General features: G+C 46.1%; 1 protein-coding gene across 3 annotated transcripts in view; it reads right to left on the reverse strand.

Moving 5' to 3' along the window:
* Positions 1-5,243: 5,243 nt before the first annotated feature.
* Positions 5,244-20,485, reverse strand: part of LOC137421404 (putative ATP-dependent RNA helicase Pl10) — a 45,847-nt gene continuing 30,605 nt past the window's right edge. For 2 of the 3 annotated variants that reach the window (XM_068107433.2, XM_068107432.2), the window contains exons 11-19: positions 19,243-19,332; positions 18,940-19,100; positions 18,613-18,757; positions 16,785-16,929; positions 15,930-16,111; positions 15,515-15,632; positions 10,863-11,007; positions 10,574-10,689; positions 5,244-8,551 (exon numbers count right to left, since the gene is read on the reverse strand). In XM_068107433.2, coding sequence (XP_067963534.1) covers positions 8,463-8,551; positions 10,574-10,689; positions 10,863-11,007; positions 15,515-15,632; positions 15,930-16,111; positions 16,785-16,929; positions 18,613-18,757; positions 18,940-19,100; positions 19,243-19,332 — 1,191 coding nt within the window. In that variant the 3' untranslated portion in view covers positions 5,244-8,462. The remainder of the gene's footprint in view (positions 8,552-10,573; positions 10,690-10,862; positions 11,008-15,514; positions 15,633-15,929; positions 16,112-16,784; positions 16,930-18,612; positions 18,758-18,939; positions 19,101-19,242; positions 19,333-20,485) is intronic. The other variant, XM_068107434.2, reaches the window with a different exon arrangement.

Here is a 20,485-nt window from a genome sequence, read left to right on the forward strand (position 1 = left end):
TTTTTTGTTTTTTGCAGACGAGTTGATGCAACAATGGCGCGAGGAATGAAACTGCATGCAGATGTCTCCAATACGTGAAAATGCATTCAAATTGATGAGAACGTTGCACGCCTCAAACAGAGGTTCCTCGGTCAGCATGTATGTAGGCCTCAAACAGAGGTTCCTCGGTCAGCATGCATGTAGGCCTCAAACAGAGGTTCCTCGGTCAGCATGTATGTAGGCCTCAAACAGAAGTTCCTCGGTCAGCATGAATGTAGGCCTCAAACAGAGGTTCCTCGGTCAGCATGTATGTAGGCCTCAAACAGAGGTTCCTGAATCAGCATGTATGTAGGCCTCAAACAGAGGTGCCTCAAACAGAGGTTCCTCAGTCAGCATGTATGTAGGCCTCAAACAGAGGTTCCTCAGTCAGCATGTATGTAGGCCTCAAACTTGCACCAGGACAAGTGCGTACAACACAGGTGCACAAGCAGCCTTGAGGGTGGAGAGTAAAGAGGAATGCTCGCACTGGCGAATCATTGTGCTGAAAAGGACAGCGGTGGTTAAGAAAGGTACAAGGTGGTTTGATGTTTAGGCACCTGAAGGGTGGTGCAGAAATGACAGGAGCAACATTCGGAGAAAAACAACCTGACACAAATATTGTAACCGTCACATCGCAGGAATATTTGAACGAAAACAATTCGAATAAGAACAAACTAAAAGGATACCTGGTGACTGGTGATGGTGTGAAGGTGATGGTCACGTGTTGTTGTGTTCATGAGGCCTCGAAGATTAAACTTTAAAAATAAAACCTGAACTCATATCTCAATTCTCAAGGCTCTCGTATCACAGAAAGGAGCCGTTTTAAACACCACCCTCACCTACCCCACCTTACCTGTGAACACTTGGACAGAAGATGGACAAAGTAAGTAAAAGGACTCACTTATCAACAAGTCCTACTTGGACCAAGCTCTTCGTGCCGAGTCGAGTCTTCGACTGCGGCAGCATGGCCGTGATGGACTCCTCTTCAAATATGTATACACAAGAGGGTCATCCGGTGAATATCGGGTTATGTAGACCAGTAAATCATCAAGATTGATGTTTAAAGGTGGAGCAACAATTACCCAGGGAGTGCACCACGGCAATGATGGCCCAATTCCCTTGTTTGAGGTCTGTTTTTATATATATATATATATATGGGCTAAGGCTTGAAGTACAGCTGACACACACACAAAAACACATGCACACACACACACACACACACACACACACACACACACACACACACACACACACACACACACACACACACACACACACACACACACACGTACACACAAATTCACACACACACACATACACGCACACATAAACACACAAACACATGCACACACACACATACACACACATACATACACACAAACGCACATGCACACACACATACATACAAACACACACACACGCACAAACACACACAAACATACACACACATGCACACATACACATCCACACCCGCAGACATGCGCGCACACACACACACACACACACACACACACACACACACACACACGTACGTACACACAAATTCACACACACACACACACACACACAAACATGCACACATACACATCCACACCCGCAGACATGCACACACATACACAGACACACCCACATACACACCCGCAGACATGCACACACATACACAGACACACCGATATCTACTCGGCGAGCCATTGCTGCTAACACCTGCAAACCTACTCCCTTTAATCCATCTATTCATGAGCAACACCTTCTTCCATTCCCCTCTACCCCTTCACACATTTCCCTCAAAGCCTTAATCCACTCCCACTTATTCTCCTTTTTTAACCACCATCACATACCTCCACTCAACCCAATCACTCACTTCCCTCAATCCCTTCATCCACTCCCACTTGTATCCCTTGCCTCGCTACCTTTTCTACCCCTTCCCCCCGACCAAGAGCGCATAGAACTAGAAGTCACACCAACAAACGCCTCGAATGATCATTTCCAATGTCTATGGTTTTCTTGCAGCGAATCGACGTATTTTATTACATTATGACTTGTAATAGCCACTGCCATCAGGAATAGCGCGACATGACTGACACACACACACACACACTTTTCAGCCTTGATAACTCGGGTTCATTACGTATAGAAACCTTCATTTGTTATACTAATTGCTCATCCCTTTATTTGGGCGGTGTATTGGCGAGACCGCTGCCCAAAAAAAGAACAACCTGGCTTTCATACACAATGCAAAAACAAACCTACTGCTTATGTGCATATATGATACATCGCGGTTATATAACTCGGATAATAAAATCGTGAATATGAGACGTCTGAAGATACCTGAGGCCCACCACATTGTCTTCCTGACAATTTGTGGGTGGAGTCAAGTCAGCTCTCCAGCCAATGGGTTTGAAGGCTTCGTATGCACGCAGCTTCATGACGTTTTTGTTACGTCTGCCACCGAAGCTGGGCAGAGGTGATATTTCCACCTTTGTCTGTCTGTGAACATATCTCAAAAAGTTGTGAACGGATTCAAACGATACTTGGTAGACAGGTTGGGTGTGTGACAAGGAAGAATGGATTCAACTTTGGTGAAGATCTGAATAGTGATCTGGATATGAGAATTTTTTAATTTTCTAAGTGATTCTTCACCATTGAGAGACGGGGCCAAAAATGACACATTAAATAGCGTGATATTTCAAAAAGTTATGGACGGGTTATGACAAAACTAGGCGAATGAGTTGGTTCGGTGATGAGAACAAGCAATTTGATGTTCGTTCAGGTCCAGATCCAGATCCGGCCCATCAGTGGATACAAAATGTAAACTGCTCAGTCTGGCGGAGGTATGTGCTCTACCGAGTGCCGTTCTAGTAAATATATACAATTATATGATGCAAAGTGTGGTGTGTCCTTGCATTTGTGCGTTCGGCTGTCTCCCGTTTCTGGCGGACACTTCCTGCGCTGTATTTGAAAGCTCTGCACGCAGGCAAAGCTCAACCCTCAACCAGAAGAAATGCATCCTACCAAACACGTGCAGCCTTGATGGGCAGAATGGTCTCTTCCTGCATTGAAGTTCCTTGGAATTGGAGTCGTTTGTTACCCTGCGCTCGCGAAGCGAAAAGCGAGGTTAAGCATTCAGTTACATACGTGGCGTCTGCATTTTAAAAATTCATTTTCTCGGCAACCGTTGGTCCGATTGACATGAAATCTTCACTATAGGAGGACCTCCTCCAGTATAATATTTCAGTGATTATTATGACGTCATAGGTCAGGTGGAACAGGCGCCATCTTAGAAAAACTTCGCACCTCTATATCTCTGAAACCACTCCATGGAAAAAGTTGAGACCTGGCTCATTGTCACCGACTCCCCATGGGGAATAAGATATGTTAATGATGTCATCGGTGCCTTCGTTATGACGTCATAATTCGACAAATACAACACTTATCCATCCAATCATTATTTTAAAAATTTCAGCAACTGTTGGTCTGATGGACACGAAATCTTCACCATAGGAACACCTCCTCTTTAGAATATTTTAATGATAATCATGACGTCATTGGTCATGTGTTACAGGCGCCATCTTGGAAAAACGGAAAAATGTTCCACCTCTATATCTCCAAAACTGCTGCATGGAAAAAATTTAAACATGGCTCATTGTAAAGAACTCCATATGGGGAATAGGTATTGTTAACGATGACGTCATTGGTGCCATAATTATGACGTCGTAATTCGACAGGGACAATGCTTAGTCTGATCAGTTTGAAATGTGTTGAGCATGATCTATGCAACAATTATTTAGAGAATATAAATTTATGACGTCATCACTCACGTGGTCTGGCAGCCATATTGGATCAAATTTAAAAAATGTTGAAAAATGTTTCGGACACATCGGAAAACTTAATCGGATATGTTGAAAAAACAAAAAAACAGAAGAGTTGGCTCGCAACAAGTTGACTGGGCAGGGTAAGTATTCTATGAATACCATCTAGTTATATATTGCGAACCGTGGTGTTTGCGTGTGTATATGTCTCCGTTTATGGCGGCCGCTTCCATGCTGTGTTTGAAAAGCTCAACATTCACTTTAGAAATTATTAGGAAAACAGGCACGAATAATGTTGATGCCAAATTATATTTCACAAGCAGGATATTTTTCCCTCTTTTTAGAGAAATCGAACCCTAACCTCCCATACTCCATCCCACCCTAACCTTCACACCCTCCCCCTCCTCACCAAATCCACTCCACCAACACCACTCCACTCCACCACCCCTGACAACCCAACGACCCCTCACCCACCACAACCCTCCCACACTTCAACCCCGCCCATAACCAACTCAACCACCTATCTTCACCAACTCTCGATATAAAGCAACACCTCATCAACCCCCCTTCCCGACCCCATGCTTCCTCACTGTTCCCACCAATCCAGACCCTCCCTCACCAATGCACCCTTCCTCCAAGCTGACCCCACTTTATCCACCCTTCATCAGCCCCACCCTGGTCACTCAACTTCATCACCCCTATTCACACACACACTTCACCAACCCCAACCCACCCCACTGATGCACCCCTCACCAACCACACCAGCATCTCCTCCCCGCCCCCCACAACCAACCCTTTCCCACCATTGCCAACACCAACCCCGTGCCGCCAACCCCCATCCCAGCCCATTCCCTTCTCTCCAACTCCCTTCACCCCATAATTCACTACAGTTTGAGGTAATGTGTCCATTACAAATCACTTTCATTGTCCATGAGGTGAAAATCAATGAAATAACCTGGGCAGCAAAGTTTGCACATTCACTGGACTTACTTACTCAAGATGTCGGAGTGAGTGTGAGTGAACTTGCTCAATATGTCAATGAGTGTTGAGTGAACTTACTCAATATGTCAGAGTGAGTGTTGAGTGAACTTACTCAAGATGTCAGAGTGAGTGTTGAGTGAACATGCTCAAGATGTCAGAGTGAGTGTGAGTGAACGTTGAGTGAACTTACTCAAGATGTCAGAGTGAGTGTTGAGTGAACTTGCTCAAGATGTACAAGAGAACGTGGACGGAACACCGAGTGAACTCGGAATTGCCATTGTACTGCGGACATTTTCACCGAGCATGCAGAGAGAGTGCACTGCACCCATGAGTGTGCGTGAATCAGGCAGGAAGACTGAATTTGCTAATGGAGGCAGGAAATCCTCGAAAACCCAAAATGTGCAAAACCGTTCAAATTTTACACTTGTGACGAAGCACAGTAAGCAGAACAGTTTTATTGAAAATGAAAGGAAAGCACAGCAACAAAATGTAAGCCGAGAAAAACCACTCTTCCCTCTTCATCGGATTGTTTGAGCGCATTTTGACCACCTCATGTCTTCACCCGCCTAACCTCCCCCTTCCACATCCATCACCCCTGGTTTGTTTCTACATCATTAAACACCGCGACATCCTGCCAAGCCCGGAAGGACTAAAACAGCCCTGAATATACGGAATGCTTCATCACCTGAGATGGAACCACAAGTAAAATCCCTCTGGATATTCAATAGGCCAGGCATATGTTTCTGTATTTGATCCTCATCTATTTCCTTGTACACCCTCAGCTCACTCTACCATTTCCCTCCATTTCCTTCAAGCCACTCCTGCGAAGCCGTTGCAGTGACGATGATAAGAATACGTGAGTCTAAATAACACATTAAGCACATTATAGATATGGGCGCTGGGGGCGAAAGGCCAGTTGGTCCAGCTTTTTTTGCGTCTTGTCTGTTTGCTCGGCTTTTAGCGCGGAAATGTACCCGATCAGATTTTCATTGTGGTTTGTAAACTGCAGCAGAGGCATCTGACAGTCTGGCGGACAATATTACCCCCATCCACGCCCAACCAACCCCCCCACCCTGGCCCTGCCCCACACCGGAAACATGTACACATAGGGGACACACAGAGGAAAAAATAGGAAAAATTTGCTCACACACGTCGCTAAAAGGACATCTGCTCCACTGACGGGCAGCCCAGCTATGCAGACGGTCAGCTGGCAGTCATCCAAGAAGCAGCCCGACTGTGCAGATGGCAGACATACAACAGACAGCCGGGCTGCTCTAACGGCTGGCACTCGGTCAACCTAGATACAGATACATGCAGCCCAGCTGCGCAGACGGATGGCCAGCAGACATCCAACATGCAGCCTTGCTGCTCTGATGGCTGGCATGCGGTCAACCCAGATGCAGAGACAGGCAGCCAGGCCGCACAGACGGACGGCCGACGGTCATCCAATAGGCAGCCCGGCTGTGCGGACGGACGGCCGGCAGACATCTAACAGACAGCCCGGCCACACAGACAGGCAGCCTGTTTAAGCAGACGGACAGCTGGCAGCCCGGCTGCCGAGATGGGAGGCCATCGCGCAGCTGGGCTGCAGACGTACAAAAACAGTAAAAAAAAAAAAACCCGAAGCAAATAGACAGACAAAGGTATAGAGAAGTGATTGGACACCCACCCACCCATCCTCCCTATCCCTTATTTCTTCTTCCCTGGGCAAAAGCAAAACCAACAGGTCAATACACCTCAATTGGTAAACAGATGTTACCATAAGGGGGTAGAAGTTGCCAAGACAACCCAATCTCTCTGACACAACAGGAAATGGAATTCAAAAGGATGTAAAAACGATGGAAACAGACAGACAGATACGATAGACACGCAGTTGATAATCAAGAAAGGCACAAATCTGAGAGGGCAAAGTTGAAAGAGGAAAAGTCGTGATTCAACAGAAATGAGACGAATGATGTCAGATATAAAACTGGTTAAGACTGCGCCAAATGCGAACACAATATTTTCATTCTTCTACTAGAACTTTCTTCCAAAAGTTAACCCAGTGTTGCAAGCAGACAAGGATGAAGAGACAGACATGTACAACTACTAAAGTGCTTTTCTCTTTCCGTTGAGTTTGGTAAAAAAAATAAACCTTTGATTAAAAAAACCACCCCGAAACCCAAGTGTCCTAAGCTCTTCAGGACCTCAAAAGGTCCTCCAGCTGATCCAGCTTTCCTGTTAACCAAGTAATCCAGCTCCTGGTGAGACCCACAGAAATTATAAATAAAATAATATAATAACAGATGCTCAGCATCTGGATTCAAAACTCCACCAGCTAGTACGGCCCGTTTCTATAAAGTCCGGACACGAATCGCGCGTGTCCAACTCGAGAGACTTTCCAACAGGCAGCAAGATACCGCGACCCTTAAAAAGTCAAGATGACCTCTCCATGACCCTACCACTGGACCTGGCAATTCCACATATCAAAAAGGTCACTTTTTGGGTCACGAGAGACAGAAATGTAAAAAATTTACAAACGTTTCTGACTTTTCTTAACCGAAGCGTCCCGTCCGGGGAACGAAGGCTCCGTCGCGAACTCTTAGGAAAAGAAAACAAAAAGAAAAATAAAGATACACCATGGGCCACGGGTGAAAATCCGAGCATCAACGGCCGGGCCCGAATCGCTCGTTCGTCTCGGCGTCGATCGCCGACGGCGAATCGGACCCGGTCCACCGTTAAAGCTGAAGCCATAGTCACAGGTTTGAGTCCGGGACTCGGTTGTAAATAAACTCTAACTGGTTCCTGCAAAGCCCCATATCATCCCCCACCCCGTCCACCCCTTCCCAAGTGCCCGCATTAGCACCGCCAGCTCTGCTGTTCATCAAGTTACTTAATTCATGTAAATTAACCACAGTTCTTAATTTGGACAAGTTTCCGCGAAAAGCCAAAGGACCGGCTTTGAAAAGCCAGAACCGATTCTTTTTAACGATTCGACGATCGATTGCTATACATTGAAACGACTTTTAACCTACTTTTTAATTAACCGTTTCCCCTTTTTTGCGGAGAAAATTTTGGAGCCGAGAGAAGGGTCGTGTGTGAGAACGAACGGGAATCCATGCTTTCCCCTCGCGTCGCTTCGCTCCCGCCTAGCACTCACCGACACCCTCTCCTGATATCCCCTTCCTCGGCCCCGTTTTCCTGCCTCACCCGTGCGCTCCCCCCGTTCCTCTCTTTGACCCAGTCGGGCAGACGTGACGCAAAAAATAATTAATTTTTGCCCCAAACAAGCAGCCCAGAGCTACTGCTAAACATATCCAATTATTGGTAATTTAACCTTCTACAAAGTCCAAAACCATAACCCTAAACCTTTAACCCAAGACCTTTTAATCATAGCCATTCCTAAACACCTAAACCCCTAACCCTAAATTTGAAGCCCAAAATCAAAATGCCACGAGATCAACACATCGCTACATCATAATCCTCCCATAGCCCTCATCTCCCAATCTTCACCCCCTAACCATAGGGTCATTCAGCATGCCCCTCCCCCCATCACATCTAAAAATCCTATTCTAACCCTAATCATAGCTCAATAGCCAACCACAGTGTTGCTTGCAACTCTTCAAACTGATCTCTGCACCCTCCCTTTGCCGGCCCTCACTTCACAACCTCGTCCTAGTTCGGCCACCATTCCACAGGGTAAGGAAGGGGGAAGTGAGGAGGTAACGGTGGTGGGAAATGGGGTGCAAAGCCAGGGTATCCACCTGAGGAAGAGGCAAATGAAAAAGTAAATGAATTGGATGAAGTACTCGATTCACATTTAACATTGTTTGCATGACTTTGTACGTGTTACCGTAGCAAACAAAAGTTTTAACGGATTACGGTCAAGCTCAGGTCACTTTATCTGATCGACGCATCATGGGGGCACACGGATCCCTTTATGGCTTTTAAATTACACGAAGAACAAACCCAAACATACAGCATATGTTCAACCATCGTTAGGATCAAACATGTTGAAACGTGATGAGAACATGACAAGGAAAACAATGCTTTATATCTTCAATGCCCACAGAGTTTGCATGTACACATGCACCACATATAGTCATGTACACATGCACAACATGTACAGTCATGTACACATGCACCACATATACAGTCATGTACACATGTACAGTCATGTACACATGCACCACATATACAGTCATATACACATGCACCACATTTTCAGTCACGTACACATGCACCACATGTACAGTCATGTACACATGCACCACATATACAGTCATCTACACATGCACCACATGTACAATTATCTACACAGGCACCACATATACAGTCATGTACACAGGCACCACATATAGTCATGTACACATGCACCACATATACAGTCATATACACATGCACCACATGTACAATTATCTACACAGGCACCACATATAGTCATGTACACATGCACCACATATACAGTCATGTACACATGCATCACATATACAGTCATGTACACATGCACCACATATACAGTCATATACACATGCACCACATATACAGTCATGTACACATGCACCACATATACAGTCATGTACACATGCACCACATATACAGTCATGTACACATGCACCACATATACAGTCATATACACATGCACCACATATAGTCATGTACACATGCACCACATATACAGTCATATACACATGCACCACATGTACAATTATCTACACAGGCACCACATATAGTCATGTACACAGGCACCACATATACAGTCATGTACACATGCACCACATATACAGTCATGTACACATGCACCACATATACAGTCATATACACATGCACCACATATACAGTCATGTACACATGCACCACATATACAGTCATCTACACATGCACCACATATACAGTCATCTACACATGCACCACATGTACAATTTTATCTACACAGGCACCACATATAGTCATGTACACATGCACCACATATAGTCATGTACACATGCACCACATATAGTCATGTACACATACACCACATATACAGTCATCTACACATGCACCACATGTACAATTGTCTACACAGGCACCACATATAGTCATGTACACATGCACCACATATAGTCATGTACACATGCACCACATATAGTCATATACACATGCACCACATATAGTCATGTACACATGCACCACATATACAGTCATGTACACATGCACCACATATACAGTCATGTACACATGCACCACATATACAGTCATGTACACATGCACCACATATACAGTCATCTACACATGCACCACATATACAGTCATCTACACATGCACCATATGTACAATTTTATCCACACAGGCACCACATATAGTCATGTACACATGCACCACATATAGTCATGTACACATGCACCACATATAGTCATGTACACATACACCACATATACAGTCATCTACACATGCACCACATGTACAATTGTCTACACAGGCACCACATATAGTCATGTACACATGCACCACATATAGTCATGTACACATGCACCACATATAGTCATGTACACATGCACCACATATATTCATGTACACATGCACCACATATAGTCATGTACACATGCACCACATATAGTCATGTACGCATGCACCACATATAGTCATGTACACATGCACCACATATACAGTCATGTACACATGCACCACATGTACAGTCAATATACCACATGCACGCACCACTTGTACATGTTACGAAGCAAGTCTTTATAGTCATGGAATAACATTTCACTGTGACATCATCAACGGTCTCATCATCAAAATCTCACCCCTCTGAAAACGGTGAGGAGGGCCCCCTCCTCTTGGGCCCATTCCACTGCCACCTCGTCCAATTCCTCCACCCCCTGACTGTCGGAAATCACGGCCTCCAAACCCTCCATTAAACCTGGGGGAAATTGTAATAACGAATCAAAAAGGAAAAGACGTCGAGACGCGCACAGGAAGAGGGGGTGAGAGCAAGGGGGGCACATTGGGGGCGTGGATGGAGAGGGGGCATGAACGCTGTGCCGGGGGAAGAGGGAGGGAGCGGGTGATGCAATCGTGCACGTGGGGACACACCTGCGTGGGGTTCTCCCGCCACGAGCAGGCTCTCTGGCGAGTGCTTCCAGCCACGCCGGCACTTCCTGGTGCGCCTCAGCGAGCAGCGCTACCAACTCCCGAGTCAGAGCTCCATTTCGCTCATTCAGAAATGACGTCGCCTGCCCTGGAAACATCAATGATTCCGTTAATTTTCAAATAACTTCAGATTGATGAAGAACAACAACTTGCCTTCACAAGCTTCACTTATGGAAGCTTTTTGATTGGCCGGACTCCAGACAAACGGTTCCCCGGTGTGTACCCCGGTTTAGAATAGGTACACCGTATCCCTGCGTGTCGTAAGAGGCGACTAAAAGGGTTGGCGTCAGGAAGGGCATCCGGCCATAAAAACATTGCCTCAAAAAGAGAACCATGACAATTACAACTACATATGGGCAGGGTACAGCCCGAAGTACCCCGTGGGGGACCCCACTCCCTCTCGTCAAAACTCAAGTTGGGGAACCCGATCGAAGCAAGGGTGGAAATCACTCCATTGATGACGAGGAAACGTCTGATGCCCGAAGTGGAGATCGGTTTCTGAGGTTTGGGACAGGAAATGTAGGGACAATGACAGGGAGATCAGGAGAAGTGGTGGAAGTATTGGTCAGAAGAAGAGTGGACATATGTTGTGTGCAAGAGACGAGATGGAAGGGAAGTGGTGTGAGAATGGTGAAGGGTAGGCAGGGACAGAAATACAAGTTCGTGTGGCAAGGGTGCTGGAGGGCGTGAATGGTGTTGGTGTCCTGTTTTCTGAGGAGTTTGTAGACAGTGTGGTGAGTGTGACGAGAGTGAGTGATAGGTTGATGATGGTGAAAATGATGATTGGAACGCTCTTGGTGAACGTCATCTCGGGATATGCTCCGCAGGTTGGTCGGAGCGATGAAGAGGACAAGTTCTGGTGTGCGATAGAGAAGCTGATGGAAAACGTGAAAGATAAGGAAGTTGTTGTGGTAGGAGGAGACCTAAATGGACATGTGGGAAGGGGTATGGACGGTTTTGAGGGAGTTCATGGGGGTTACGGATATGGTGTGAGAAATGGAGAAGGTGAAAGGATTTTGGAGTTTGCTGATGGAGCTGATTTGTTGATTTGTAATACTCAGTTCCAGAAAGAGGAAAATAAGCTTGTTACATACACGTCAGGTGGGTCGACGACAACCGTTGACTACCTGATGGTGCGTAGGCGAGATAGGGGGCACCTCCGGGACACAAAGGTGATCCCGGGGGAGGAGGCTGTTTGACAGCACCACTTGGTTGTCTGCGACATAAGGGTGAAAGGTGCGAGGAGAGCTCGGCAGGTGAAGTACCAACCGAGAATGAAGGTGTGGAGGTTGAAAGAGGTGACAGTGAGGGAGGCATTAAAAGAGAGGCTGAGTAGGGTAGAGGATGATGTGGTTGAGCTTGAACGTGGTTGGATGTCAATGAAAGATAGTCTGTTGGGAGCCGTTGGTGAGGTATGTGGATGGACAAAAGGACCACCGAGGCACTCGGAAACATGGTGGTGGGATGATGAAGTTGGAAAGAGGATTGACGAGAAGAGGAAGAAGTTCAAAGAGTGGCAGAAGGCGAAGGGTAAGGGGGCAGAAAAGGCAGAGCATGAAAGTTATAAGGCAGCCAAGAAGGCTGCCAAGAAAGAGGTAGCAAAGGCGCAGGAGGCATGGAGGAAAATGTTCGGAGAACGCTCGGATTTGGAAGAGGGTCAGAGAGCGGTATTCAGGATTGCAAAGCAGATAGCGAAAGAGAGGTGTGATGTGATGGGGGTGAGTTGCTTGAAGGATGAAGTGGGACAAATCGTTGTGGACCCAGATGGAATTAAAGGAAGATGGAAGAGATATATGGAAATACTAGTCAGGTTCACTTTGTCAATAAATTATATTTCGTTCAAAATCATGGTAGATTAGCAAACCTATACATTTTTGGAAAGGTTATAGCATAAGGAAACTAAAAATCAATGTTTACATTTGGAGAGATACCTGTATGGCGGCCATTTTGGATTTTCAAAATGGCCACTGTAAAATACATATTTTGTTCTATTTCTGCCTCTAATTACCCTAAAAACTTTTTAAAATATACTAAACCTATATTTTCAGGGACAAGGAATCCAATGAAAGTATCAAATTAGTGCTATGGGGAATGGTAAGACACGAATCAAAGGTTTTGAATTGCAAAATACTGTCTTTATATTTGCGATAAGTTGCATAATCAAATACATGTTATCATTTTGTACAGGCAGTTAATAACATCAAAATGTGTCACAATAATTCATATCACCAAACATACACAGGCAGTCAGCAAAATCATACATACACATGCAGTCAGTATAACTTCACATCTACACAGGCAGTCAATGACAAAATATACACAGGCAATCAATGGCATCAAACATACACGATTACAGAATATGCCATTTAGAGTTCGTCATCACTGTCCTGTGTGTCGTATCCGACAATATAGTCCGCATCGTTCTCACAGTCCGTTCCACACAAGCAAAGGTCGGTCAAATTGATTGGCAAATCGAATTGGTCGAATGGTCGATCGAATCAAATTCGATGAATCGAATCGAATCGATCGAATTGGTCGAATGGTCGATCGAAGCGATTGGTCGAATGGTCGAATGGTCGAATTGGTCGAATGGAATTGGTCGATTGGTCGAATTGGTCGAATCGAATTGGTCGGAATTGGCAAATGTAAACATTGATTTTCAGATTTTCCATGCAATAATGTTTCCAAAAATGTATAGGTTTGCTAATCTACCATGATTTTGAACGAAAAAACATAGTGAACCTGACTATACTGTTGAATGCAGAGAATGAATGGGATGGCAACATAGAGAGTAACCCAGTTTTAGGACCGGCAGAGAAGATAACCGAGAAGGAAGTGGAGGAAGCTATAAAAGCAATGAAGAGTAGAAAAGCGGGAGGGCCGATGGGAGTTGTGGGAGATATGTTGAAGGCAGCGGGAAATTGGGGTGTGAAGAGAATGACAGAGATCTGCAATCTGGTGGTGAAAGAAGGCCGCATTCCAGTGGATTGGGAACTGAGTACCCTCGCCCCTCTATACAAGGGGAAAGGTGACCCTCTGGACTGTGGCTTGTACCGAGCGATAAAGTTATTGGAGCATGGAATGAAGGTATTGGAAAGGGTGTTGGAGAGGAGGATAAGGAAGAAAGTGAAGATTGACGAAATGCAGTTTGGATTTATGCCAGGAAGAGGAACGACAGACGCGCTTTTTATTGTGAGGCAGTTGCAGGAGAAGTACATGGAGAAGAGGAAGAAGTTGTTTCTTGGGTTTGTTGATCTTGAGAAAGCATTCGATAGGGTTCCACATGAAGTATTGACATGGGCATTGAGGAAGTTAGGGGTGGAGGAATGGTTGATCAGAGTAGTGATGGCAATGTACAAAAGAGTGCACACAGCTGTAAGGACAAAGGTGAGTTTGAGGTGAAGGTGGGAGTGCATCAGGGGCCGGTACTAAGTCCACTACTATTTGTAGCTGTGATGGAGGTGCTGGCTCGGAACGTAAAGGAGGGTTTACCGTGGGAGTTGTTGTATGCAGATGATCTGGTGTTGATTGCAGAAACTATGGATGGACTGAAGGAGAAGATGAACAAGTGGAAGGAATGTATGGAGACAAAAGGTCTGAAGGTGAATATCGGAAAAACGAAGGTGATGGCAAGTGGTAAAGCATGTGGTGAGGTGGAAAGAACTGGGAAGTGCCCATGTGCTGTGTGCAGGAAGGGTGTCGGAGTGAACTCAATTCAATGTACAATGTGCGCTGAGTGGGTTCATCAAAAATGTAGTGGTCTGAGAGGGTCATTAACCAGTGTGGCAGCTACATTCAAGTGTAAGGTGTGCACAGAGGGAGCTGCAGATGGAGGAAATGTTGAGTTGGATCTTGGAGACGGCGTGAAGCTGGAAGGTGTGAAAACTTTTTGTTACCTCGGAGACATGCTGAATGGAGAAGGTGGATCAGACTCGGCAACGGTTGCTCCAGTGAGATGTGCATGGAAGACGTTTCGGGAACTGAGTGGCGTGCTGACGAGGAGGGGAGTGTTGTTGAAGCTGAAGGGAAAGGTGTATGCTGCATGTGTGAGAAGTGTTATGATTTATGGGAGCGAGACATGGGTAATGAACGTAGAGCAGCAACGAAGGCTGGAAAGGGTGGAAATGCGAATGGTTCGGTGGATGTGCGGAGTGTCGTTGAGAGAGAGGAAGACAAATGATGAATTGCGAAATATGATGGGAATAGAGCCTATGATTGATGATGTGAAGATAAACAGGTTGAGATGGTTTGGTCATGTGTTGAGGAAGGATGAAAGTGACTGGTTGAGAAGAGTGATGGAAATGAATGTGGAAGGAAGTAGAGGATGGGGAAGACCGAGAAAGACTTGGCTAAAGATCGTGGAAGAATAAATGAGGGCAAGGGGGTTAACAAGGAGAGATGCAGAAAATAGGGCAAAATGGAGAAGATTGTCATGGGGACCGCAAGGCTAACCCCCACTCTTGTAGGGAAAATGGCCTTAAAATGCCTGTTGTTTGTTGTTGTTGGACTCTAGACAAACCGATGCAAATCATGCAAGGTACAAATTCTTTCTCCAAGCGAATCTGCACAATTTTAAAAGCCTTATGTTGTCTTACCGAGGTTTCCCACACGGCCCGTGCGTCCTATACGGTGCACGTACTCCTCGATGTCGCTCGGCAGGTCGAAGTTGATCACGTGTTTCACGTTCGGAATATCCAGGCCTCTGGCCGCCACCTGCACATTGTCGCAGTTGTTCGGGTCGATCCAATCGCAAAGGAGTAAACAGATCGTGAAATTTAATGAGCAAATTCACAGAGCACATCATAAATGTAACATAGGCCCATGGGGAAGGTGAAGGTGTGTCGTGTACAGCTTAGGGTATCGCCTCAATCTGTGGTTACATGGCTGAGGATTTCCAACAAAATCTGGTAATACCTGGACCAACATTCCAACCACTTTTCATTTGAAATCTTTCACCATCCTCACTTATCAATCGATGAAACGGGAACACACGGTCGGGAGTTATCGTACCGCAGTCGCCACAAGGACTGGGCGTCTGCCGGAGCGGAAGTGTCCGAGGGCCTCCTCGCGGTCCCGCTGGCAGCGGTCGCCATGGATGCAGGCGGAGGCAAATCCCGATTGGCTGAGAAAGGCGTGGAGGGCGTCGGCCCCACGCTTGGTCTCAACAAACACCAGAGTGAGGGAGTCTCGGCCTGGTGAGAAAGTTAATCAAACAAGTGAGGTTCAGTTGGAGGTTCGAATCCTCACTTTTTATTAGAAAAATAAAATGAAAGACCAAATACTGCATTGAAGTCATCAGGTGGAACCTGGATAGGATTCTGGTTTCAGCTGCTACACCTCTACCCTCAAAACGACCAGTGAATGGTACACGCACACACACACACACACACACACACACACACACACACACACACACACACACACACACACACACACACACACACACACACATCCCCATATACACAAACACATCCCCATATACACAAACACATCCCCATATACACAAACACACACACACACACACACACACACACACACACACACACACACACACACACACACACACACACACACACACACACACACACACACACACACAATCCCCATATACACACACAATCCCCATACACACACACAATCCCCATACACACACACAATCCCCATACACACACACAATCCCCATACACACACACAATCCCCATACACACACACAATCCCCATACACACACACAATCCCCATACACACACACAATCCCCATACACACACACAATCCCCATACACACACACAATCCCCATACACACACACACACACACACACAAACCCCATACACACACACACACACACACACACACACACAGTATACCTGTGGCATTAAGAAGATCCAGCAAGAAACTTCGTTTGTCGGCCTCTTCGACCCACACCACCTTCTGTGTGATGTTCTCACTGGCGGAGCCGACACGCCCAATGGCGAGGAAGATGTAATCCTCGAGGAAATCTCTTGCCAAGACCTGTGAAGTTACTCTCCTTAATACATTGTCAAATCGGAGCGTGCCACAACGACAGGTATGCACGACTCGATGAGAGACCATCTAGACGTTCCGAGCATCGTGGTTGATAAATGCTGCATCAATCTCACAACTATAGACAATGACATCGAATCGGAACTTGTACGGTAGAAGCAAAAGCACCGTTTTTCCTTCAGAGCCGTCAACCTATTATGTACAAACAAAATACAACCAAACCTTAGACGGCCCTCGTCAAGGTAACGACAGTAACACGCGTTGCCTCTCCAGGTTGCCTCCAACCCTTCAACCCACACTGATGGGAGCAAAGGTGTGCGTGTGGTGAGGAATTCTTCCGCTTCTGGATCATCCTCGGCTGAACAGTTTGCATTTCCTTACAGGATGAGCAAAATTTGCGGCCTGAGCTCTTAACCTACAAACATCGTTACCATTGGTGCCCTCTTGCTGCCCATTCATATGTATATTATTTTTCTCTTCCTCTTTATCATTACCTCCGCCACCTAAGGTGGACGGAGCTTATGTTTTCACCTATGTTTGTCTGTGAGCAGGATATCTCAAAAAGTTGCGGACGGATTCGGACGAAATTGAGAGATGGGACCAAAAACAATAAATAGCACGTTATTTCAAAGTTATGGAAAAACGAGGTGGATGAGTTGGTTAGGCAATAAGAACAAGCCGATTCGATTTTGGTTAAGGTACGGATGCAGATCCGGCCTATCAGTGGATGCAAAACGTAAACCATTCAGCCTAGCGGAGGAGTGCGCTCTACCGAGTGCCGTTCTAGTTTGTTTTTGGGTTTTTCTTCCGCTAAAAAAGTGCGCCTCATGTGTGGAACGTCCTCCTTGAAAGGCAGAACCATCCTCACCGGCCTTATTGGTGGGGGCGAGACTCGTCTGTGATCCTCGAGTAGTGAATAATAAAAAGAGATTGAAAAATGGACCAAAGGCCTCGGGCTAGGCAAATAACCTTCTACTCTTTATACCATTTGAGGCTAGTGATGAAAATGAGCAAAAAACAAACAAACAAAAAAAATCAATCCTGAGCTGCGTTCATTCTTCAGACACAAAGATTACCTTTTCTGGTTTCACATCCACAGAACATTTTTTATTGTCCCACAATGCTTTGCACAATTACTGGGTTTCTGAGAGAAGATAAACTGCTTGGTTTTGGGGCGCAGGTGCTCTATAGATACCAGGGTCTTCCCTCATTCTCACATGAAGAGTCGGCCTACCTGATTCGTTAAGGAAAGTCTTAGCAATCGGGGAGACCACGTGTCAGTAGATACTTCCTCGTTCCACGAAGCCGTGGTCGACTTCTGGTGTGACATTCGTTATCAGATTTCTCCAAACATCCCGATCCTGCACTGCTACCCGAAGCTCGGCAGCTTGGTTGCATCTTTTACCTCATGCATCCAGCACATAAAAAGTCTGCTTCTTCCTCTTCTTCCCACAGTGAGTTTTAACAAATTCTAAAACCAGATCCATCGGACAATGTGCGCCCACAATCATCGGCCTCAGCACTGAGAAACCAACGCCCTTTTTTAGTATGGAACCTCCAAAGGGTCGACATCTCATACGGCATCAAACATCAATAGCAGCACGAAGGTGGCCAACATCCTTAAATTCGATCAAAATGTTGACACGGAGCAACGGTTTTGGCCACAGATACCTGGATCTGTCGTGGGAAGGTAGCTGAAAACATGAGGGTTTGCCGGACTCCCCGACCAGGCATTCCGCTGCGCTCGACCACGCGGCGGATTTGAGGCTCAAAACCCATGTCGAGCATGCGGTCGGCTTCGTCGAGAACCAAGAACCTGAGGTGTTCAAGGAAATGTATCAAATACCATCCCAAATGCAACAAGCAAAACCTGTTGACACCCTCAGAGGCCGTCAAGCCTATTTCCCATTCTACCTGGAGTCAATGAGTTAAAAGGTTACGTTTTAACTCCCTCGCAGGTGACAGTAATGGAAGTGTAAAGGAGTACTCTACGATCACCTAATGGCTTCCAGGCTGACTCTGCCTCTCTCCATCATATCTACGAGGCGGCCGGGGGTAGCCACCAGGAGATGACATCCACGAGCCAGGTCACGAGACTGCATGGACAGATCGGCCCCGCCATACACCACGCAAGGCCTCACACAGGACCTGTACGCGAACTATAGGGATGCAAAACGGGCATGAAGGGTACAAGGGAGAGAAAAGGAGGGACGAAGGGATAAATAAACAATTGTTGAACAGAATGGGCATGTATGGACATGATGATAAAAGGTGAAGGGGATTACGGCACCCTGGACACACCTTACGAGCCTCCTCGTAAATCTGGAGTGCGAGTTCACGAGTAGGAGCGAGCACCAGCGACAAAGGAAACTGCTTCCCACCAGGCCCAGACTGGAAGTTAGTGTTAGGTACAGACAAGGAGAGATAGATTACAAAAATAGCGACTTTAATACTTACTGGATATCATTCCAAAATGTGATTGATGTGAAAGGACAAGTCAGCAAGCAAACTACGTTCTTACGCCTTAACTAGAGACAAACATTAGAGAGCAGAGCTAGCAATGCAAAAAAGTTACTGTGATACAGGGGAAAACAATGCAATCCTAAGAAAACAAGAAGAAGAAGAGGAAGAAGAAGAATAAAAGAGCCACTCCGTTCGCGTCATCAGATGCATAGGGTTGCCAAAGCAGTTTTTCCTTGGCTCGGGGACACAATCCTGGATGGGTCATCACTCTGCCGCAGGATACTTGAATGGCACATTCTTCCCAGTAAGCTGGTACTCGTATTGCTGACTGTGGAATGATGACAGGCCGATCAACCGCCTGGTGTTATCTTAACTCAAGACATTAAGATCTTAAGCCAGCCACCTTAGCTATTTAAGCCAACACCAGACTCATAAGCATTTTCGGGTGTTTGAATATCATCACTGAATGAAAATGAATGATCGTTTTAAGGCCATTTTCCCCGCTAGAGCGGGGGTTGGCCTTGCAGGCCCCATGAGCTCATGGTTCCCTGTTTGAGGCAATGTTTTTTTTATGGCCGGATGCCCTTCCTGACGCCAACCCTTAGTCGCCTCTTACGATGCGCAGGCATACGGTGTACCTATTCTAAACCGGGGTACACACCGGGATCATTCATCCCAGCAAGCTGGTACTCAATTTGCCGACCTCGGAAGGATGACAGGCTGAGTCAACCCCCCTGGCGTTAATTCAGCGATCCACCGGGATTCGAACCCAGGATCCTAGGATCCCAAGCCGGCACCCTAACCGCTAAGCCAACACCAGGCTCTACATCATCACTACACCTCACAAAGCGAAAAACAACAATGTGAAATTAGAACGGCACTCGGTAGAGCGCATACCTCCGCCAGGCTGAACAGTTTACGTTTTGTATCACACCGATAGGCCGGATCTGGATCCAGACCTGAACCGAAATCAAATCGGCTTGTTCTTGTCACCGACCAAAACTCATCCACCAAGTTTCGTCCGAATCCGTCCACAACGTTTTGAAACATCATGCTATATATAATTTTAGCCCTATTTACA

The sequence above is a fragment of the Myxine glutinosa genome, chromosome 2, assembly GCF_964187855.1.
Source record: "Myxine glutinosa chromosome 2, kmMyxGlut1.1, whole genome shotgun sequence".
NCBI lineage: Eukaryota > Metazoa > Chordata > Myxini > Myxiniformes > Myxinidae > Myxine > Myxine glutinosa.